The sequence below is a fragment of the Thunnus albacares genome, chromosome 3, assembly GCF_914725855.1.
Source record: "Thunnus albacares chromosome 3, fThuAlb1.1, whole genome shotgun sequence".
Taxonomy (NCBI): Eukaryota; Metazoa; Chordata; class Actinopteri; order Scombriformes; family Scombridae; genus Thunnus; species Thunnus albacares.
The window spans coordinates 15,197,093-15,221,055 of record NC_058108.1 but is presented as its reverse complement, the minus strand read 5'-3'; the positions used below and the strand labels follow the sequence as shown (position 1 = coordinate 15,221,055).

At 38.4% G+C, this 23,963-nt stretch overlaps 1 protein-coding gene across 1 annotated transcript in view; it reads left to right on the top strand.

Moving 5' to 3' along the window:
* glra3 (glycine receptor, alpha 3) overlaps positions 1-22,429 on the top strand; it is a 56,450-nt gene extending 34,021 nt beyond the window's left edge. Inside the window, exons 4-10 of the mRNA XM_044346774.1 lie at positions 1,492-1,715; positions 2,824-2,906; positions 6,687-6,824; positions 7,372-7,586; positions 11,411-11,560; positions 13,040-13,168; positions 14,739-22,429. Coding sequence (XP_044202709.1) covers positions 1,492-1,715; positions 2,824-2,906; positions 6,687-6,824; positions 7,372-7,586; positions 11,411-11,560; positions 13,040-13,168; positions 14,739-15,068 — 1,269 coding nt within the window. The 3' untranslated portion in view covers positions 15,069-22,429. The remainder of the gene's footprint in view (positions 1-1,491; positions 1,716-2,823; positions 2,907-6,686; positions 6,825-7,371; positions 7,587-11,410; positions 11,561-13,039; positions 13,169-14,738) is intronic.
* The last annotated feature ends 1,534 nt before the right edge of the window (positions 22,430-23,963 follow it).

The following is a 23,963-nucleotide window of genomic DNA, read 5'->3' as shown; positions in this document are numbered from 1 at the left end:
TTTATTCACATGGACAACTGAAATAATTTTTTTTAAATGGCCTAAATTTTCACCAAAGCTTTTCCTGCTCCACAAAGAGGAACATTGAACCATGCATAATACCATTCCCGAGTTATGCAAAGAAATCCCCGTCCCCCACCTAAGCCAGGCTTATCTCCTCTTATTGTTTTTAATTCCCACATAGATAAGTATCATTACAATAAACAGGTTCAAGCAGCTGGTGGGACAGTTAGATGTCCTTATATGATATGGCAAATGTGGTGTTGTCATCAAATGCCTTAATACTCAATATGACCCCAGTTGGTTTGTTTAATAGTATTTAAATCAGAAAGAGGAGTAGGCAAGTCACTGTGGAAGGAAATGATGTGATGCTTTTACTAGGAGTTCAGCTTTATTGTCAGTTTTCTGTAACTTTCCATAAATATCATCATTAATTCTTGGTTAGCCCTTAACTGTTTCACTTGAGACAAGGTGAACCATCAGACACCTTAGGGACAATCTGGACTAAATTATGGTTTGCTTACCCAGGGGAAATAAACAATGGCTTGGGGGCATGACCCCATGACAAACGGGGTACTATGAGCTACTTGATAGGGTCCATGCCTCCATGTGTCTGTGCACCATGTATACTGATGATAATGTCGAGGCTGCAGCTGCCTACAAATGTGGTGTTGTGTCTGTGCATACAGAAACTGAGAATCCAGTTGGAACATGTGTACTCATATACAATATGATCCCACCACTGCTGACATGTTTGCAGGCCTAAATCACCAGGTCCCGAACAGCTGATACACAGCTCTCTAAATAATTTGCATGCCTCTGCCTCATTAGTGCCCACCTTGAGCAGGTTGCAATCAGGATGAAAATATTACACACTGAGCAGCATGGATGACTAATTATGGGAATTAAGATTCCAGAAATTGCATGAAATGAAGAACATAGCTTTATTTATATTCACCCTGTGGTAAGCTGTTCCTGGAAATTGTTCATCCTGTTAGTGCAGTAGGAAAATTTCAAAATTAAGCATTACATATACAGATGGATAAAGGTGATCACTCAGTACAACTTTGTATTGATTTGCAGTGACCCTTCCTCTAAGGGGACAAGTGGACCCAAACCATGCCAGCAAAATGCCCTCCACAGCATAACAGAGTCACCAGATCCCCTCACTGTAGGGGTCAAACATTCAGACCTGGACCAGTTTTTCCTTTAATTTGTCACCCGTCTGTACATGCAGTAAGCTTCAAACATTTACTTAGACTAACCATGTCATTTCCAACTGTGCACATCACTGTCATTCAAATCTATTCTATACACTTTTTGACAGTTGTCACCCACATTTAGAGAATCTTACATGACACTTGGACTGAGCCAAACTTGTCTCATTATACAAATTTATTGTTATGAATCAACCACTTTTTTCAAGTTTCATAAAAGCGTTCCCACAAATACCTGTGTCTGATATATTCATGTTATGTTTTGTGTCTGTAGGACTACCGGGTGAACATCTTCCTCCGTCAGCAGTGGAATGATCCCAGACTCGCCTATGCTGAATACCCAGATGACTCTTTGGATTTGGACCCCTCTATGTTAGACTCTATATGGAAACCAGATCTGTTCTTTGCCAATGAGAAGGGAGCCCACTTTCATGAGGTCACAACAGACAACAAACTGCTGAGGATATTTAAGAATGGGAACGTTTTGTACTCTATAAGGTACGTTTGAGGGAGGACGCTATTTAGCTGGTGAGTCACAGGGTTGGCAGTGAAATAGTGTTTCACGAAAAGGACAAAGAACATCCCTTTGTGACACAAATGTGGTCAGTCATAAGTGAGTGAATGCAGTCCAATGATAGGACAAGATTGTTTCGCATTTGGCATTTGTTGTCACAAAAAGGGTACTGACACGACTTTAACCTCTGATAAAGTCTCTTTTGAACTTTTTTTCTCTTGAATTTGACCAAACTGAAAATATTGGGCCATTTATTCACGAATCAAGGAGCAGTGCATAATGTGCACACATGGTGATGCACTTTTAGCATTTTCATGGCTAGAGGCATACAGCGGACCTACAGTACAGCTGAAAATAAGTGGAAAGAAGATGAGATTTGGAGGAATACATAATTTGTGCTGTGAATACATCAACCTCAGTTATGTATGATGGTACACCATTAGGATTTATCTTTTCACGGGGAGCTTGCTGAAGAATAAAGAATGTATTTGTATTTTGTTCAAACACAGCATTGTGTGCAATAATTTTTTTATTTATTTTATCTAGCGATATTATTCATTTTTATTTACAGTGAATGCATCAACAGCATGTTTACTCCCAACAAAATGCACAATGAACAGTACAACCCAAAATAATGCAGAGTAGACTATATCGAAGACTATACTTATTTGTAATATAGTAAGAATTTCATTTAAAATTTGGTTTAGAATTTTTGTGGCCAAAATCTAAAATGTTCTTTTTTCTGTGTCTGTATCAAGCCCTGACACGAGATTCTTCTGAAAATGCCCAATAATGTGTTCAAATGTCTTATTTACCCCTAAATGTACTGTTTATACTCACAACTCTTTGGTTTTCTAACATTAAATGCTGAAAGTGTTTCTCTATAGCTGTATTAGATATTGCAGAGAGGTTGTGCTTCTGTTTTGGAACTTTGACGATATCCCACCAAGTGCTGCATTAATATAAAATAAGCACAGATGAAAGTACTTTTATACTGTACATATGTACAACATTTATGGATGACTTTAAACCATGTCACTGTCTTTGGCTCATTTCTCACTTGTTCTCTCCTCTCTCTCTTTTTACTTTCAGACTAACATTAACTCTGTCATGTCCCATGGATCTAAAAAACTTCCCTATGGATGTTCAGACATGTATCATGCAGCTGGAGAGCTGTAAGTACAGTATAAACTCACACATTCACACACAGTGTTGTGACGTTACTGTGCCAAAACTTTTTATGCATATTTGCATATTAATATCTTTGCACAGATTTTACACCTATATAATACAACCATAATGAACTGATACTGTTTGTATTGCCACAGAACTGCAGCTAACTAAAGCGATCTGCTATGGCTGGAAATTAGGGAAAATATTTTCCTTATACGTATTGTTTCAATTACACTAGATACCTGTTACAACGTTTTGTTTTGTTTTTGCATTTGCTTATCGTAATTTGCACAAGGAGTGTTGTGGTGCATATATGCTGGTAAACAACATATACCCACCTCTGAGCAGGTAGAGTTACCATTTACCATTAACAGCCACAGATCAGTAAAGGCTGCAGGCATCCATGTACAATCTGTCATGTAATCTGTGCACAAGAGACTTTTGTTCTCTGACTTTAGCCTTTAAGGCAGTGCCTCCTCTCAGGCAACATAAGAGTCCCTGTAAACTGGCACCAAGTCTAGGACTTAACGCAGTTAACCCAAAGTCTGGTTTTTAAAAGTCTCTTCACTTGCACTCTTGTTCCTTAACTCACAAGCTTCATGAAGGGTATGAAATGGAAGAGCATAGTTATGACACCAGTAGCTAGCTAATTGGATGCACAACTACAAATATGAAGTGAACACACCAAGGCAGATCATTCAAATTTGTCAAAACAAAAAGAAACAGTCTACCCATCTGTCAAGACTCCACTAAACCACATCAGCTTAGTTCCAGATGATATAAACAGTCTTCAACCTTTGACACCTGAGCAAGGTAGTCTGTTTGACGTCGGTATCACATTCAACTGCATGCTTCTGTCACTAGATTTTTTCTGCATCACTATTGTCTCCGCTTATTCTGATTTATTATTCATCATATTTTACCACTTTTACAGCTCTCATGAATAATTTTGAGGAAAAAAAAGTTACTCATATCAGTGTCCCACAAATCAACAATGTCAGACACATATTGTCGATTAATAAGTCAACATTGCTCAGCCCTCATTCCACCACTCCTGCCTCCTCCTGCTCCAGTTTATTATTCATCATAATTGCATTGGCTTCTCGTCTTCGTGCCGCATGTATATTCCATACCTCAGTGATGTGGCTGCTGGGGTCCGTATACCCATGGGGACATGAACTGTGCACGGCACTGAATGCATGCTGCTTGGATACATACAAGGAGCAAAAATGTGTAGATAGGAACTGGATGCTGCAAAGAATAAAATGAATTTGAAGTGTACGTTGTATAAACTCAGGTACCTTGGTTCCCAGTGAACTATAAATGTGTATAAAGATATGCAAACAATTACAGATACCATATTATGAATAGTTTTCCATGCAATCCTTCTGTTTATTTTGCCATGTATTTCAAATACCCCGTTCGCAATAGAAGGCCAAACAATTCAAAAGCTTAACCAAACTAGACACCACCGATCCAGCTGGTCTAGGGCAACACAGATGACAAATGACAATGGCAGAATGGTGCTGTCCATATTTCTACTGGTTGACTCCGCGGGAAGTGAAGAAGCAGTTCAGTTCATGACTAACTTCGCTGAAAACTTAAGCCAAAATATGAGATATTCATGTCTTTTTATGTTTGTGGTGAATGAAACTCACAAGAATTTTCTTTATTTTAGCTGATATTCATCTGTTGGCCTTCAGTAAGAGGTTACTTCCGGTTACTCCCTCAACACCTATCCGTGGCACGTGCAATCCATCTGAATGGTACCGCAACCTGACTCCACAGCACAGCTGTACAATTTGACAGCATGTGATTTGCTGTGGTTGGCGCAGCTCGACTGAATAGTACAGGGCAGCTGGATAGGTGGTATCTCTACCTACCTGACCCACCATAGTTCACCCCTCGACTTCCCCACAGTATTTAAGCAGACATGTATCTTTTTAAAGAAATTCAATGTCGTGTTTAATAATGTCGATATGGGTATGATGACTAATACGTCCTTTGTCCAATCAGAAGCACAGCCTGCCCCCAGGGAACAGAGAACACTTGGACAGATTATTTGTCTTCATTGGTAGTTTTATTCTGCTCTAGCCCACTAGCCAGAGGCATTACCATACATAGATCAACTTGCTTTTTTTATGTTTATATGTAAGAGATTATTTTTATTGCTCTGTTGCTGCTCTCTCTGATGTAATGCAGGAAACATAAAGACACGCACATACAGACAGAGAGAGAGAGAGAGGATGAGAGGAAATGATTCCAGTCATGACATGATTCATGTTTGATCCAGCTCCATCTCCAATTTAATTTCATATTACCCATTACAGATAGATGTTTGGTCTAAATTACGTATGGATTTGTTGTTCATATAGGTTTCATTTTGATGTGGCATTCATGCAACAATGATGCTTTGATTTATGCATTGTGTTTTAATGGATTAAGGGTAAAGAAGGGTGATGGGATTTACAGATTGTCCCTGCTCAGGTTATTTAATTGGATTATGATATGATATGATGTTTTTTTTTGTTTGCTAGACTGAAGCAGCTGAAATGTAAATTTGTTTTTGAGTTGATGCAGTTGGTGTGAACAGCAGAGGTTGTAATTGCTCTGAGTTGACAGGCGGAGACATTGTTACCACCAGCGGTGATTGTAGATTTAAAAACAACCAGAGCCAAGCACAGATGCTTGTGTGGAAGGCTGGGGGCATGGTCTCCTTTTTTTTCTTATTTAGTGTTTTTTTTTTTTTAACAGTTATACATACATTTTTCACACACTTTTAGCCGAAGCTTAAGAGGCAAGATGAACTAAATCTTTTGTGTATGGCTGTAGGCTTGTACCAGCATGTACCAGCTGGTTTCTGCTTTTATCAAAACGCCCTACAGTGCACTGGCTGCATGCATTTTATGTTGCTTTCACTTAGTGTGTGGCTTAGTTATTTCTTCCCCTACTCTTACCCATTTTTAATCTTCACCAAGCATGGTCATCATGGTTGGGAGATGGAACATAACCATTTAGCTGATTATAAAGATATGAGCATGTGAGTACTTGAGACAGCATGTGACTCAGAATCACAGTGTGTAGAGAAACAGCTTGAAATGAAATATTTTTGTCATCACAGTAAGCACAATAGTCCCATTCGTGCCAACATAAATGCAACCTCGCCTTTTTCAAGAATAAATGATTTGTCTGGGTTTAGCAGAAAAGAGATAGTAATTGTAAATGGGCATTTCTGTTTGGAAAAATGTTATCAGACTGAATTTAAACCCAGTAACATGTCACTATAAACCCTCTGTATTCAACTAGGCCGCCCTTATATGTTGAAAATGTTGCAATTGACCAGTTTTATGAATGAGTTGCAAGACTAGAGTAGAAAATTGGTTTCCAATACTCCTAATTCTGTTTTTAAGATTTAAAAACTGTACCATTTTTCATCTTATAATTTATTGGATTTAGAAAAGTTTTTTAAATTCAGGGATGCAAGAAATGCTAGAAATGCAAAAATGTTCATATACTCAATACTCAATACTCAATCATTATAAACACAGGAAGGTGAGGGCCAGCATACATTTCCTACCCTGAGGTACTTGATAAATACAGGCCCAGGGACAGAATTACTAATAAAATAATTAATTAATAATAGATTTTTAAGAAAACGATAAATAATTAAAATGTCAAACAATCATGAAGCCTTTGCTCAATATTTCAAAAATAATTTCTACCCCATTAGCTTGATGATTATTGCTCATATGTTTCCTTTTCCTACCAATTGCTTTTTGCAGTTGGCTACACCATGAACGATCTGATCTTTGAGTGGCAGGAGAATGGACCGGTCCAAGTTGCCGAAGGGCTGACACTCCCACAATTCATCCTCAAAGATGAATCAGACCTTAGATACTGCACAAAGCACTACAACACAGGTAAAATACACACACATTCATACACACACACACACACACACTGCCGTAAGCATTACAACACAGGCAAGATGCACACCGAGTAAAACAGTTGCCACATTTCATCAAGCATGATTGTGCTGCTGGGATCAAGTTGAAACTGCAAGAGGAAGAAAAAGAAACAGACTGATATTTGGAGTGATATTGTCTTTTCATTAAATGGGATATAACCACAGGCGGTACAAAAACATGGATGTGGTGTCTGTGACCTGAGCAGGAGATTCAGGGGGTGGGTGGAGACATTACATGATTCAGGATGCTCAGAGACGGACAGGGATTATAGATATTTATAGATTCAGACCTCAACTCCACTCATGAAGAGGCCCAAAATGTGTAGCAACTGTTAAGTGAATAAAGAATGCCTCTTGTTAGTTAGTAGAACTAGAAAATCCAAATTTGGGGAATGGAGTCTGAAGTGGGCTGAATGAACTCTTGATTGAGACATTGAGAGGTGAAGAGAGTCGACAGTGTTCTGTAATTGTTATTATGCTGTATCTGTGCCATGTTGCAGGTAAATTTACTTGCATTGAGGTGCGGTTCCACTTGGAGCGTCAGATGGGCTACTACCTGATTCAGATGTACATCCCCTCTCTGCTCATTGTCATTCTGTCCTGGGTCTCCTTCTGGATCAACATGGACGCTGCCCCAGCCAGAGTGGCACTGGGCATCACTACTGTCCTCACAATGACAACACAGAGCTCAGGCTCCAGGACTTCACTGCCTAAGGTCTGTGTGTGTTTATATTTCATTATTCATCTGCAAGGGTTTCCTTCAGGTACCTCACTCTCCTCTCACAGTCCAAACACATGCAGGTTAAAGCTCTAAAATGCCCATAGGTGTAGATGTGAGTGTGAATGATTGTCTGTCTGCATTTGTCAGCATTGTGATAGTCTGGTGACGTGTCCAGGATTTACCCTGCCTCTCACCTAATGTGTGCTCTAGCCCCCTGCACAGGATAAGCCAGTGTACTAGATATTGGTTGGTTGGATAGATGGAAATCTACTCAGCCTTGTGACCCTGATGATACGCATGAGCTGGTTAAAGAGCGTTAGTGTTAACCTGGCCATTTCAAAACATTACTGCACAATAGTATCAGTTTGAAACAGTGCAGGAGGCTGCATGTGCACACCCCTGTTTCTCAATCCTAAAACCAAACCAAACGATAAAACTAATGGAAGAGCAGCCTAATAGACCACCCATTAAGCTGGATAGTACCAGATTCCACCCAGGATAACAGTATTCAAACAGCAAAATTCTTTATAAATATTCTGCTTAGATTGTTGCTGGATTTGAGATGTACTAGAGTATAATGGTGAAATAGTGTGAGGCAGAGGAACAACAACAACACACTGTGGTACAGAACAAGAAAGAGGAAATGGCAGTAGTGATGAACGATTTTGAGCAGTTCAAGTGAGAGACAACTATAGTAGTTCCTAGAACAACACTTTCCTCTTTGGAGACTTCACATCTCTGAACAAATAATGGAGTTCAAGTGCATTTCGACAAGGTACTGCACTGAAACCTTAACTGGGTCAGACTGAGGCTGTTTTTGCTTGGTTTTCACACATTTTTATAGCAAGTTTATGGCATTGTCACTATGTGTCTTAGCTAGGCATGTCATGTATTATTTTCACATTGAGTTTGGCTAGTCTAAAATACCATCATTTGACATGTGTTACACATGTCAGTGTCCATGAGCTCTCAGCATACAGGAAATATCTGAATATGAATGGATAGAGGAGAGTTATTACTCTTCCAGCAAAACAAGATCCAAGTTGATGGAAAATTCTCAGCCTTAGGAATGTCCATAATATACAGATAGTGTGAAACCAAACAGCTCATTTGATTTTGTTGCTCCTGTTGTTTTTTCTTTTATAAGAGAATATAATTTGATTTGATTTTGCCACCAGTGTTCCCATCAGAATGTGGGTAAGGTAAACAGGAAGTGTATCCTTGGAGTCTGTTAGCTGTGGGCTACACATGGGGCCTGTACCATGAAGCAAGATTAGTAGGTTAGCCAGCTATCTTTAACTCAGGTTTTCCGGTATCACAAAGCTGGGATAAATCACCATGGCAACTTATGCTCTACAGCTAACCTGCTCCGAAGCAGGTTAACTTCAGAGGATCCGATCACAGCCTGTCAACACCCAGACCACTGACCAATCAGATCACTAGAAAAAATGCGTCATCATTCCTACAGGATGGACAAAAGTTTACATTAAAATGACAAATAAAAGAGAGTATATATTCAGTGGAAACATTTTATTGTTCCAGACTTTCTATTTCCACTCTGGTTTTAAAACAGAGCTTCTAACAAACAGAGAGATTGTTTACAACACTAAACACATGATGATGATTTTAGCTGCATTTAATTGTGCAAAGTTAATTTTATCCCCGGAGTGATAGCTGACAGTGTGGATGATTTTACACTCTGATTCATCACTGCAGCTCAAAATAACATGAGACAACTGTGTGATGATAACTGGAAATAAAACAAGAGATTATCTTTTATTAGAAAAATAATCCACACACTGTTAATTGGCTCCCATGATTATAAATGCAACATTTGGGTCAGATAGACCTCATCAGTCATTAATTACTTTTCCACTCTTTGCTTCGGTAGCAGAAACAGTCTGGCATTACGTACATTTTTTTTTTTAAAATTAAAAACTAAATAGCAAGAAATACTTACTCTACACTTAAGTCATATATAATAATTCCTACATGTATTTTAAACCTTAGCCTGCTTTTAATATTTGGAAATTATTTCTAGTGTTTCTACATCTTATTCTGTTGCATGATTACAGGCTTGTTTACATTTCACTTCGTTGAGTATGACTTTCTGCTGCCCCTAAAACAGAATTTTTCCACTGCTACTTTGTATCACCGTTTGAAGTACATCATTCATGGTTCTGATGATGTCACTTGTAATTAACAACCCCCCCTCTTTCACATGAACATGCTTGTAACTGGAAAACCCAGAGAATGAGCTAGTTGATGACCAGCTTTGTGATACTGGTTATCCAGGACAGCCAATGTTAGGTTCAGTGAAACCAGCTGACCCAAAGAGAGCCAGACTAAGATGAACTTCCTTTGTTATACAGCCCTCTGAACCCCACTTTTGTTTGTCTGTCTTTTAGTGTTTTTACATTTGGTGAATCTGTACCAGAAAAATCCTTGCTGTGTTAGCTGCAAGCAGTTCCTGTTTGTACTGTAACCATAGATGCACAGACAGATTGTGTCCATACAGTTGGAGGATTTAAACTCCCAGGCCTTTGGTACAGCACATATACAGTATATATATACATACACTGGCAAATTTAGGAGGACATACTTTATATACACTATATAGGTAAGTGACTAGAGATGAACGCAGACAGAGAGTGCGTGTGTGTGAGTGTGTGTGCATGTGTGGCAGCATAGTTGATTTATTCTCTATCCCGCGACCTGAATTGTTTTTTTTCTCTCCATCTTTATCGGCGGATGTTTTGCATGAGCAAGCACAAGTATGTGTTGATTACACACATCATGCATCTGCTAGAGCGTGTGTGAGAAAGAACCCCTTAGTCTTGTTCTGGTATCTTGTATGCATGAGAAAAAATCAGACATGGAGCACTTTGTTACATAACCCTTATTAGCACACCCATCTCTCTCACACATACTGTACACATACACCTCAACAACACAGTTGAGCCTGTGTGTGTGTTTAGAGATTAGGAGGTTTCTCATGTTCCCAGTGCTCAACAGAGCTTTGCACTCCAGTATGTTACGCATGTCTGAATAAGTCATTATTTCATAAAGAAATGAGGTTACACCATTTTGACACCACAGGCATCAGTGGCACAGCTACAGGGATGTGTGTAGGGCGGCAGCTGCAACCCTACAATAGTGTCTGTAGTAACTGTAGGATAATACGAATGCAGAATCAATGATGTCACCAGTGTAGTATATAGTGCCACACACTTATACTGATGTGATGAAGTTACCAATTTGGAGTAACACAAGGAGGTTCTTCGTCCAGTTTAACACAGAGTGCATGTAACATGGAATACAAGTGTCTTCAATAAATGTCGAGCTCATGCAGTTTAAGTTAAGTCTCTGAATATTCATCTTATCTACCAAGTCCTCCAGTCATATGAAACTATAACAACCAGAATCTTTCTGAATGGATGTTTTAAAACTCAAATTGTGTTTACTGCTCAGTGCTAACTTTGCCGGTGACTGCCTCAACTGAATTAATGGAATATCAACAAAGTCATTATGATTCATCCACTAATGACCATGCCAATCCATCCAAACCAGCAGTTAACTTACATTGTTGTTCTTAAAGCTTGTGTAGCTAAATGCTAAAGTTCACCAGTGGTCAGCAGTACCTATATAGATAATGTGTATGAAACACAAAATCATTGAAGCAATGTTTCATTCACAGTGCCAGGAGCATCTATACTAAGTTTACAAGAGGCCTCTAATGGGTTAGGGTGTGCAGATTCACACTTAATATGCGCGCGTGTGTGTGTGTGTGTGCGCGCGTGCATGTGTGTTGTTTACAGGTCTCTTATGTCAAGGCCATAGATATCTGGATGGCAGTGTGTCTGCTCTTCGTCTTCTCTGCACTGTTGGAGTACGCTGCAGTTAACTTTGTGTCAAGGCAACATAAAGAGCTGCTGCGATTCAGACGGCATCACAAGAGCAAGAGCAAGGTACTGAAAGATCTTACAGTACACTGTTAACACTACATAATACAGTGTTCAAATCAGACAAAAAAAACTGTGTATCTATACCCCTATACATACTGTCTGCACCTGCACACAGGCATGTACATATTGTACATTCAGACTGACTTTGTGAAAATGTTCTCTGGTTTGAGGCTGCCATCTTCTGGTGACATGTTACTATTGCAGTTTGCCACTCAGGAATAGCATGAGACAAGAAAGAGGAGAGAAGCTGTTAGAGACAATAATTTGGAAAACTACACCATTCCTGATGTGTGGTAGTAGATATAAAGTGTCAATGTTTTTGACTGTGCATGTTTGAGTTTCCAGAACCACCACATCTCATTGACAATATTAATGCATGATACAGCATGGCTGTAGCTGCATCTATGTGGTTTTATGATTCTTTAGTTCACATTTGTGTTATTTCTCAGACAGAATGTCATCCAAACAGAGGATGAGCCTGTTGTCAATGCATGATTAGGATCTTTGTGGGTTTGGAAAGGTTCAACTCAGCATTCAGTCAACTCATATACAAGAAAAAGAACAACAACAACAAAAATTAGCTTTCTTTTAGATCAATATACATAGTCATTGTCTATTCAGGTTAATTTCTTCTTAAATAAATTACAGGGTAAAGTATCACAGATACCAATGAAAACACTGATTGATGCCTAATTTTACAATGTTCTTCCAACTGGACAAAGCTTGCTATGTTTTAGTTATAGTGTAACACCTGTACTGATCTGACTACAATTCATAAAAACAAGTGGATATACTATATACTACTATAATTTCTATCAACCCTACATGTATCTCCTGAATGTATGTTCAGGATAATAATCATAAAGTGGGATGAAATAACTACATTATATAGTATTTTGTCCAGATCCCAAATACCACATGAAAAGGTCTTCTTATCTGGTCAGGAATCAGGTCCTGTGGGATTCACCATCAGGTGTCCACCACTTGTTTGTATATTGTTTGTGGGTATATTTGTATATGTTCAGCAGCAGAGATGTGGCCATATTTTAAGCCCATGAACAGGTTCAGACATAATACACCCAAGAAAAATGAAAAAATGCACAAAAATGTTTATTCAAAGTAGGTTTTGGCAGATATGGATTAAAAGTAGAGCACAGTGGAACACAATACTTGCAAAAACAAACGCATTAAAGGCTGTTTTTATTTTAGAGCATCTTTACCTGACCTGAAGTTTTAATAGTGAAGTTTGTGTTTTCAACATGCATGAGCTAACATTATCTGTCAGTTGTTCTATATAAAGGTAACTGAATTGTTTAGAATTACACCCACCTATGAAAATGGAATTGACATCGTTGTCATTAACATTTAACACATAAGTTGACTGAATGAATGGGTGTCCCATCCCTGTTTTTGGATGCTATTTGTTTTTTTTCTTTTGCTTTCTGTCTGTTTATTATTGGCGTGCATGCTGTCAACTGATAGAACAGTGGAGGTGCAGTTGATCCAGAGGAGCTAGCTGATTCCCTCCATCGTGTTAACATTGACAACGGCCTCAAACCGTCAGACCCTCTCTATGGATCTATGACCAACTTCTACACCAGCAACCACAGGGTAACAGCACAATACATTCAGTGTGTGTGCATGTTTGCATGTGCATGTTTCACTTGCATTATCCAACCAGTGTATTGTAAAGTCTTCCCCATGAGTTTGGTTGTAAGCTGGTTAAGAGGAGAGGTGGACATGGACACTTGGTAGGTGGTTAGAATGATTAGGTCAGGAATGATCATGATCATAACAGTACAATTTAACTACAACAACAATAATGATATTTATGTAGCTCAGTCACAAAGGACAACACAAAGCACATATCAATAAAACAGAAAAACAGAAACACTGCTCCACTACACTTTATGGTAAATCCAAATAGAGCCTGTCTGCAAATTCCCAAACATGGTGAAATGGAAGTGTGACACATAATATATGACACTTGTTTTTTACCGAAATAATGGGGAACTTACAAAAAAGCCTCTTCCAGTAAAGCAGTTTTATTGGGCAGTTCTTGTTTTATTAGGGCTGTTAACATGTTTGCTGTAAAAATAAATAAATAAATAAAGACAATGACAATGACAATAAACATTGTCATTATAGTTTATCAAAGCTATAGATAGTTTTATTAAATAATATAGATAAGGCTTGTAAGCCAATATAAAGCATTCAAAGGGCTTACAGGCAGATCTAGATACAAAAAAGAAGGCACACTCAGAACTGTTATGATCAGTAATGATTATAAACAGCCATTGGTTGGTATATTTTCCAATTTGATACACATATAGTCCTGGTCAGAGACTAATCAGATATGAAGAATGGCACAGATGTGTGACATAATGCTGACTTTAAGTAACAATAGAACTTAAAACAATCATCAATTTTTGATGACCATTTAGGAATTTAAAAGAGGCTGTCAAAAGGTATTTGGTATGGTATGGAACCGTGTTTTAATGAACCAAACTGTGGTTTCCTTTTTTTGTGTGTATATCAGGGTTTGAATGATTTTGCTAAATTTATGAAAGAGGCGTTTTCAAGATAAAACAGGGTGTTAAGTTGCTCTGCAATTGAAGGATTTTTAGAGGTCTGAAGAGGTGAGAGTGTTTCACAACAAAAGGAGAAGAAAATTAATAGAAAATAAAAACATAATTTTGTATAACAGACATGTTATTGTTCTTTCTTGTCCCTTTGATCATTTTCTTGTCCCCTCAAATTTATCTTGGTAGAAAATTGCACAAAATTTGTAGTTGATTATAAACTATGACATAGTAAACGGTCAATTTAATTATCCAGGCTGTAAAAGCCTCTTGAGCTAAATGCTAAGTATAAATTCTAACACATACACATACATGCATACTCCTGAGGGATCATAAGTATGTATAGGTATAACACTCCTAAAGACAACACGTGCAAAATTAGTCAATTCTACAGTAACTATGCAAAAATCCTTATATCTCATCCAAACCAAATCCATTTTCAATAAAAGGTTGATATTGTACTTGTGTATAAACAAAGCAGTACATTAATTTAACCCTTGTTCAGTGCCTTGCTCAAGGGCACATCACAAGCACGTGCAGTGCATGAAGATATTCTGATCTGTGACCCCCCCTCCTCCTCCTCCTCGTCTCTCCAACAGGAAGGGGAAGTGCATGAGAGCAGGCTGACCTCCGCAGCTGCTGTGACCTCCACTCCCAGCAACAGCAAGGACTCAAAGGCCAGCACCAACAATACTGTTACTTTAATGAACACCCCAGGAGGCACAGCAAACACTACCCAGAACCCCCCTGGAGCAGCAACAAGTGGAGGGGGTAAAAGCACTGAAGAGATGAGGAAGTTATTTATTGACAGAGCCAAAAAGATTGACACTGTGTCAAGGGCCGGCTTCCCCCTGGCCTTTCTCTTCTTCAACATATTCTACTGGGTTCTTTATAAGATACTTCGACATGAAGATGTACATAAGCAATAGAAAAAGAAAGAGCATAGATTATTCATATACAGTATGGGCGCACACACACATCCTTGTACTGCTGTTCATATGAGGACACTTCATTGACTGTCTTTATTTCCCGGTCCCCTAACCCTGACCCTGAGTACCATTCAGGATGACCTCACTTTGCAAAAATGTCTTGATTCTGAAGACGGAAAGCTTACTCACCAAAACACATGTACAGAAAAACACAGGCACACACATGTATACAAAAGAATCAAGAGTTTGCAAATCAAGCTGTATTAACTCTGCACTGGCAGAATAATGAGATGACTTTTCCTTCCTTTAAGTGTACAGCAGGGTGCTTCAGAGATTAACTGAAATTTACAAAGTCTGAAAAACTGAGGTTATTATTTACACTTAAGGACATTGCCATCTGAATTTTAAAAAAGCCCAGAGTAGTATACATAATCATATCCAGCATATGGATATGTATAATGCCTCGAGTTAAAAATAATCTTCCTCTAATGAACAAGCTCCAACTGACTCAAACTCCATTAATTGAATCCATTATTTCCACTAGAAGGTGTAAAAGCAAAAAAAAAATAACCCTCAGTAACAATCTGTGACCCAAACCAGTGTTTCCCCTGTGTTGCTTTCTCAAAAAACTGCATTTTGTTTGAATAATCACTGCAGCAGGGGTAATCTCCACCAGTCACAAGTGACCCTATCAGCCAATGTGAGTTTGTGTTTCATTGAGTGGACTGAGCAAATCATATATTAACTACATGATTATTGCTCAGGATTAAAGGACCACATATGCTGTATAAAATCACCATGAAGTCTCAGGCGTTAGCTCAGTTTGATTATATTGGTGTCTGTTTACTGACATGCACACTGTTCTTAATTTAAGTCACTTAAACAAGCAAATTATACAAATGCAAAGTCTTCACAGTAAGTGGTCACACAAACTAGAATTTTCCTGCTATCATACTAAAACTGACGTACATTTAGGTCACCCAACGTGAATAAATATGCATTTTTATACCAGATGTAAATACTACAGACAGTACAAACAGTACAAACATGAGAGCAGTTTGATCCTTTAGAATTCCTGCTATGTGACATTCAGTGACTCATAGATAGTTTCCTCTTGCACAGTTGGCTCCGACCCAGTCAGATACAGTGTATTAGTCAACTTGGAGTGACTGTTTTATGGGTAAGATGATGCCTACAATAGACAGACAGACGAGACTTAACTAATAAGCCAAGTTCTGTAGATGTCCAGTAGCAGCTCAGTGGAGGCATATCATCAGTATATTAATGTACAAGTCTGTACAAACTAGATTCACAATTTGAAATGTAACAGGCAGGGTGCAGCTAAGCTCTTGGTCCTGGTAGAGATGTGGCTACCTTCGATGTTCACTATGTGTAACTCAGCAAAAGAATTCTATAGGTGGCTCTTTTTGAGTTGAGTGAGTTGATACTGTGTGTACATGTCATAAACAACAAGCAGCCTCCTTATCACTTTCAGTCCATGTTGATGGGGTTGTACCTGTCTGAACACTATAATAAGATGTAATAGCCAAACAAAAACCTGTGCTGAACATATGAATGGAACAATGTGAATGGTTAAGATGATCATTACCTAAATATTTATATATAATTGACCTTCCTGAGTCAATAAGGGCAGATATTTATTCATCTTTTCAGTGTACCGAAAGTCATGTGTTTGTTATTGTTGGCTGACAGTGGCTTTCTCCACCCTTTCCACTACCTACGCAGTGATGTATCAGCACCGAAGTGTGAAGCGTAATCAAGTCACAGTTGTTACACAACCCACACATTAAAAGAAACACCCATGCAGGGTGGTACTGTTCTTTGTAATTGGTGGAGATTACCATTATAATCATGAGTCTATGACGAAGGAGACTTGCAGTTTTAGAGAAGCATGTGACATATGAGCACATGGTTAGTCACGTGAAATAGTTCCATAAATAAACCTGGTGTCAGTGGTAGACAGAAAGTCATGATGTAATTCAAATGGAATATGGCATATTTCATAGATCTTTAGGGATAATATATTATAAAATAATTCCAAGTCAGACTCGTCCAAGATGGAAAGGGTTCAATCCCTTGAGGGCATGAACTTCTTCTGTAAATTTATCATTATATACAGTCAGGGGTTGTTACAATATGTTGCTCTGGACTAAATTGATGGATGGAGGATCAAATGGACCAAGTGATTGATCAGTCAGTCAACATCATCATCCTTTGTTCTCTGATGCTAGTGAGGCAAAAAAACAAGACTAGGTCAAAACCTAGTATATGTTTGGACCATGTATGAAACACTAGAGGGTTTTTAATTTGAAACAATCACCTCACCTCGGTGACACTCGGCCGAGGTGAGTAATGAAGCTACATTATTGGTCGGCCAAAGTCTGTCAGTCAGTCCCAGACTTTCACGTTTATAGGTCTGGCCCCTGCAGGCCAGCCAAAATCTATTACAATCATGATAAAGTCTTTGTACTTAAAACTGTTGTTGACCTGCTGTGGTGCTCCGTCTGACCCACAGAGTAATCTGCCAAAACTCACAGTATCCCAGAAAGTGATGTACTGGAGACAACTCCTAAATCCATGATATTGTGTGTATATATTTTAACAAATATTTACAAGATGAAATTCAGTCCTCATACTGTGTTATCTCTACTGTTGTCTTGCTACTGTGAGACATCTGCGCTAACCTGCAACTTTTCAGTCCATTCAAGACTTCCAACACTGTGACAGAGACCAAGAGGAGATGGGATTAACACTCACCTCCATTTACATACAATCTCTAAAAAGCTCCAGATATGGAAAAACAACAATCATGAAGGATTATCATTACAAAAATCACCCATGATTAAAGACTACAATCATGGGTAAATACTGCAGTCAGTGGGAACTGTTGTGGAAGGCAGCAGACATTTTCCTGTAACAGACTGTAGACAAAAAGAGACTCCTCAAAAGAGACTCACACACATGAATAACACACTGTTTCGCCTACTTGTGTCTTACAGCTCAGCTGCCAATCTTGTGTTTTTGTCCCCTACGCTTTCAGCCCCACCTCGAACTTCTCATTAAACCCACACACACGCACACAGCTGTTACCACACACTGTACATGGCTGTTTTTATTATGTTATCAGAGCCTACTGTAAAATCACCACTGATATCCTGTTCTAACTTGTTTACACTCTGAGTAATGCTACAGCTTCTATCGTACTTTTCACTTCACCCTTTTATCTATTCATCTTATGGTGAAATATCAAACACATTTTTTTTCTGACTTAGGAATTTGGGCTGAAAAAGAGATTAAAAAAATATTAAATATTGAAAAGTAAGTGAGAGGAGGACAGGTGGTGTGTGATAAACGGTAAATGGACTGCATCCATATAGCGCCTTTCTAGTCTTCCAACCACTCAAAGCGCTTTACACTACATGCCAACATTCACCCATTCACTGATGGCGCAGCCTTCGGTAGCAATTTGGGGCTCTTGCCCAAGGACACTTCGACATGCGGACTGGAGGAGCCAGGTATCAAACCACCAATCTTCTGATTAGTGGACAACCCGCTCTACCTCCTAAGCCACAGCCGTGACGGATGTAAAGTTTTTCCCTCCAGCAGGTCCATATCCTGTTTTCATGCAAAGTCATAAATATTTGTATTACTAAACCACAGCTACAATGTTGGTCACAAGGTTTTACAGATATAGTCTCAGATAAAGTAATGTTGACAGATGTGTAGGCTGCTATGCCTAGACAAGTCTGTACTTAAAAAGTATTTTGTCACTATACAATTAGCTCAGATCTCTTGCCAAATTAATGCTTTTTATGAAATTTTGACCCTTGAATCTTCACCATTTCATTGGAATTTCATTGGGTTTTCTAGGAAACAGTTTGGCTCCCACTTTAATTACTATCAGCTGTTGACATTACATTGCAGATACTGCAACATTGAGTCTGTTTGTGTTTGAAACACTGGAACAGTCTGCAAAGGTTACTCTGTTGCAGTATTACATCATGCATTTTCTCCCTACCTAGGTAGTCATGAACACTTTAAACTTTTGCCACACAACTTGAAGGGATCAGCACTGTACTAAAAATTACATTTAATCTTCCTGCTGACCTTTTTCCAAAGCATGCTGCAGTATTTTAGTGTTTCAGTTCAGAATGTCCCTCAGTGTGAAATCAACTTGTAGAGACTTGAAACTTCTTGTTTGAGATATGGAATAAAATATGGAGTCATAGTGATGACAGTGATTTGATGGTCACTGTTTTAAGCTTCCACAAGTTGATTTTCTTCTGCTTTATAAAATATATACTAGTAATGTGAGGAAATAGAATTGGCTAAAATATGCAAAAACATGAGAGGAGTGTAATCCTTTAGAATTCCTGCTATGTTACATTCAGGGACTCATGGATAATTTCCTTTTGCACAGCTGGCCCTGACCCAGTATCTACATGTCACACTGAGCGGTTCAATGGCTGGTTTGTGCTCTCTGTGTGGCATGCTGACAGAGGAGCCTCAGATTTTACATATTCTCATGTTGAACACGGGCTTGAAAACCTGTGTCCTCCAGTAACTGACCAGTGGTTCCACTCTTATGCCTTGGAGTCAGTCTTGGACTATGAACTGGGGATGCAGCTGTGTTTACATGGTTAATGTTCAGTTGGTGCACAATTTGTTGCAAACAGTTATTGGGCACAATTAAAGTAAGGAGCAGAAACCAGCCTCTAAGGAACATTTATCGCATGTATTTATCACCACTGATGTTTTCAAAGCTGACCGCACTGTTTTACATTTTTCAGTGTTTGTCCTACTATGCAGGCAGTCATCTGTCAGTTATCTGTTGTGCGATAACAATATTTACATATTGCACATTTCACTTCCCTGTATGTTGATTTTCATAGTATACAGTCAGCAAGCACAGTAAATGGAAAGCTGTGTTAAAACGATTACACTAACGATTACAGAGCATAAAAGTTAGTAGTTCTATGTAGCCTCATGATACTGAATACGACATGCAACAACACAGGTGTGGTCCTGTAAGAGTTGAATGATTAACAGATCAACTTTCCCATTCAAAGTCTGCTGTTTTCTACATACTCTGTTTCCAGTGTTTCCTGGGAGGATGTTCAGTTAGCTTGTAAATATGAAGCTTTTCCATGCAGTTACTGTGCTTTATTTACACCAGTGTTTCCACCCAGAAATATTTTCACGGTTCTAATGAAAACAACTTCTTGCTGTTTCCATTATGAAGTTTATGTTGTCCACTGGTATGCTCCCACCAAGGACTTATGTTTGTTCAAAAAAGAAAGATAATCAGCATTTAGATTTTTCAAATTGAATATTCCCAGATTTGATCTATACATACTGATAATATATGGCATGTACTTCATAGTAGGTCAAAGTATACTTTTATTGCAATTAATATACCAGAAATTAATGTACTGCATCATTTTATACTAGTAGGAAATCAAGTAATATGTGTTGGCAGATGATGGATGACAATCGAATTTTGACTGTCACTGGCAGTTAAACTTCAGATCTTCCTTGAGCTGGCTAATTCAGTCATTCATTTAGTTTCCACTGTGAACACACTACATATTCAAAACCTGCTTGGAATTATGGGACAAAGCTTGTGTTTGTGGGTCTGGGTAAAATCAGCAGAACTTAAGCCATTCAAATTTCCCATTTTAACATATCCATTCCTGAAGTGTCCTATATCTCTGTCGACTTTAAGCACCACAGGGAAATCAACTGGGTTGTAACAACTTTGAACAGGTTTCAAATTGTATTCAGCAAACTAAATGAATGCAAATCGGTGGATGTCTGGCAGGAAAACAGATTCAAAATCTAAAAACTGTTTGGAAAATAATTGGAAGTTATTTCAAGTCTACATGGTTTATTGTTAATGTAATAAAATGAGCATTGCTTTAGTGAAACAGTATTTTATTACATATTAAAGCTCCTACACTCCCACGGTGCACCTGCACTGGTATTTTCACTGGTGTTGCCTGATTAGCGCTCCTCTCAGGACTGTTTGGGCGTCTTCACTCTCTTGTTGGATATGTTCCACCTGTTTAGGCTGGGAAACCTTAAAGCTTTATCATTCTGATCAGTACCTGTGCAGTAGTTAGATGACCTCATGTGATTCCCAGCATAGCACCTCATTAACCTGTAATGAGGTCTAATTGACCAGAAGAACTGAAAACACCTGTATGGGTGTGTTCAGTTTTTCTACTTGGGGCCTTGTACTTGATGAGCTGTGTTACGGCAGTCTTCTTCACAACCTCACGAACAAAACTGTCTCTGTGATGCTGTTGGGAATGCAGGCAGATTTCAGTGGCAAGTTTTTTACGTTTATAGCACTGTTTTTAACTCTGACACACAATGAAAAACTACTCTATACTTACATGTACATTTTTACAGTAGATGAAAGAGTATTAATTTTGTACAAAAAGGTCAGGTTTTAAATGAATTCATTTAATACTGATGAATATTGGTCATGGATCTCTGACATGTGCGTTTCTGTCCTGAGTTCAACATGTTCTTTAAGCTGCTGTTGGGAAGATGCAGCCAATGAACCAGATGAGCATCATCAACACTTTAACGTATGCCTTCCTTTAGCTGTTTTCACAAAGAAATATAATTCTGGTGATGACGTTATGAGTTGATTGGCTCATAGCTGAGTGCCACAGTTTTTTTCAAAAAAACCCCCAACCCAAAGTACTGGAGCCATGGCTTTCCTCACTAGATTTCCATTGCAGTTTTCCCCAAAAGAGTTTCAATATACTGTATGTAGCAGCTATATATACATATGCCGAAAATTGTTTCACAGTTTTATCTCAACAATGGATTTTGAAGATGTTATGTTTGTTTTGTATTTATACTTGCATTGTGGTTGAAATGTGGTAAAAGTGTGTGGATTTGTGGAGAATACTTTGTTAAATTGAGTGCATATCACAAGTCTTAGTTCACTACAGTGTACAAACTCTGTGGAAAATCTTTCATGGGAACACTGGTCTTGGACAAATTTCATATCTCAGATGGAGTTTCTATTTCATCATGGATACATTTTTTTTTTTTTAACAAAAACTCACTCCCTTGATGTTGTAAGTTCTCCCTCAGAGTGAAGCATCACATATCTTTCCAAACACACCACAAGAAATAAGTAATCATATACTGTCATGATCCTGTCGAGTTTAAAGGTGAAAACATACACAACCAAACTCTTCATATGCTGAGTACAGAGTTGAGAGCACACACACTATTTTTTGTAAAATAAGATGTGCATATTTTACATTGTTCTAATTAAATTCTATTGGATTAAATTAAACTTAGTAGCCACTTCTTAATGTTGGTTTGTCCTGTCTGAATTTTTTTGTCTCTCAGTCTGCCTGGATAAGTTATATAACACTGCCTTGCTTAATGGTACAGTAGAGTTGTACACTGGCTCCAGCCATCTATTGCAGAATTCATATTTTATCTTTTTCCATTTGAAGTGTTAATTAATTAAACTCAATATCAGTACGTGGCCTGCACCTGGCTCACCACAAGAGGCCTAAATCTTAATATTAATTTAAGCTATTAATGAATTAAGATTGCAAAAGGCTCTTAACTTATGGCCCAATTAAACACAGCAGTGGTTAGAAGAGACCCTTTGACCAGATTTTCCTTCATTACAATGACACGTTGTCAACAGCTTTCACTGTACTTAGGCTACATCTTAAAAACTATGTAACTTAAGCTGAACAGCAACCATTTGGCCATAAATGTCAATGTTCTACAAGGCTACAGTAAGTGTGATACTCTGCATTTTAAGGATTTGGGGTGGTGTCAGCTTTTCCAAAACCAAAAAGACTGGCAAAAATTTAAGGAAAGGATTAAACAGTGTGTTTATCTGTTCTAATTAGACTAGCATGTCGTGCTAACTAGCTCACTATCTGCAGTAGTAAGCGTTGCTTACAAGGGCAAGGAGCAAATCATTAGGTAACTACATTATTGTCAGATGAAGCAGGTTACATTATAAAAATCCCAGTTCATGACTCTCACCCACTCTAGTATTTCTCCATTGTGTGGAAGTGTGTGGAGTGTGTGAAAATGTTTGCCGCTCTGCTAACGTCCTGCTCTTGATGAGATTTGGGGAAGTTTACACTCAGGCAACCCCAGCTCACATCACCTGAGACAGACTTCTGTTTACCCAACACACTGGTTAGTGTCCTCATCCTAAAAGCTTTTTTTCTTATAATGTTAAAAGTGAAAACATACTGTTTGAGAATACAAACAAGTATGTAAGCTAATCTTACATTTTTCCATATTATACCATACTAGCACTACTGAAGCACACTACACTGCAATAAAAGAATTGAATAATGCTGTTTCTTTATTTCATAGTCTTTACATGGAAATCATGTATGTAACATGCATTTTGTTTTAAAGTGAGTCAGCTTGAAAAAAGAAAAACCTGTTAGCCAGCTAGTTACAGCTGATAAAATCTAAAATCATTTCTGCTGGCAAAGTCAATGTTAGCTGGCTATAAATGAGAAGTTGCTTCATCTACGCCTGAAATCAAGGAACCATTGCTTAAAAAATTACCAAGAATTTCTAGTGGTATAGTATTTGTCACATTTTACATTGGAAACAGCATATGTGATGTGCAAGAATGGAAAACTTGGTAGGCATAGCAACAGTAAGGGGGGGGGGGGGGGGGGGGGGGGATTAACAAGCAGTCAATTTGATAAATGCTGAGAAAATTGACTCTGCTTGTACAGGAATATCTAACAAAACTTTGCTAACATTAGCCACCATAAAGCTACTGATTATACCAGACCAAGAGAGGGTTTGCTGTGACTGGTATCTGCAAAACTGCTGGGTGTATTGCAATGATAA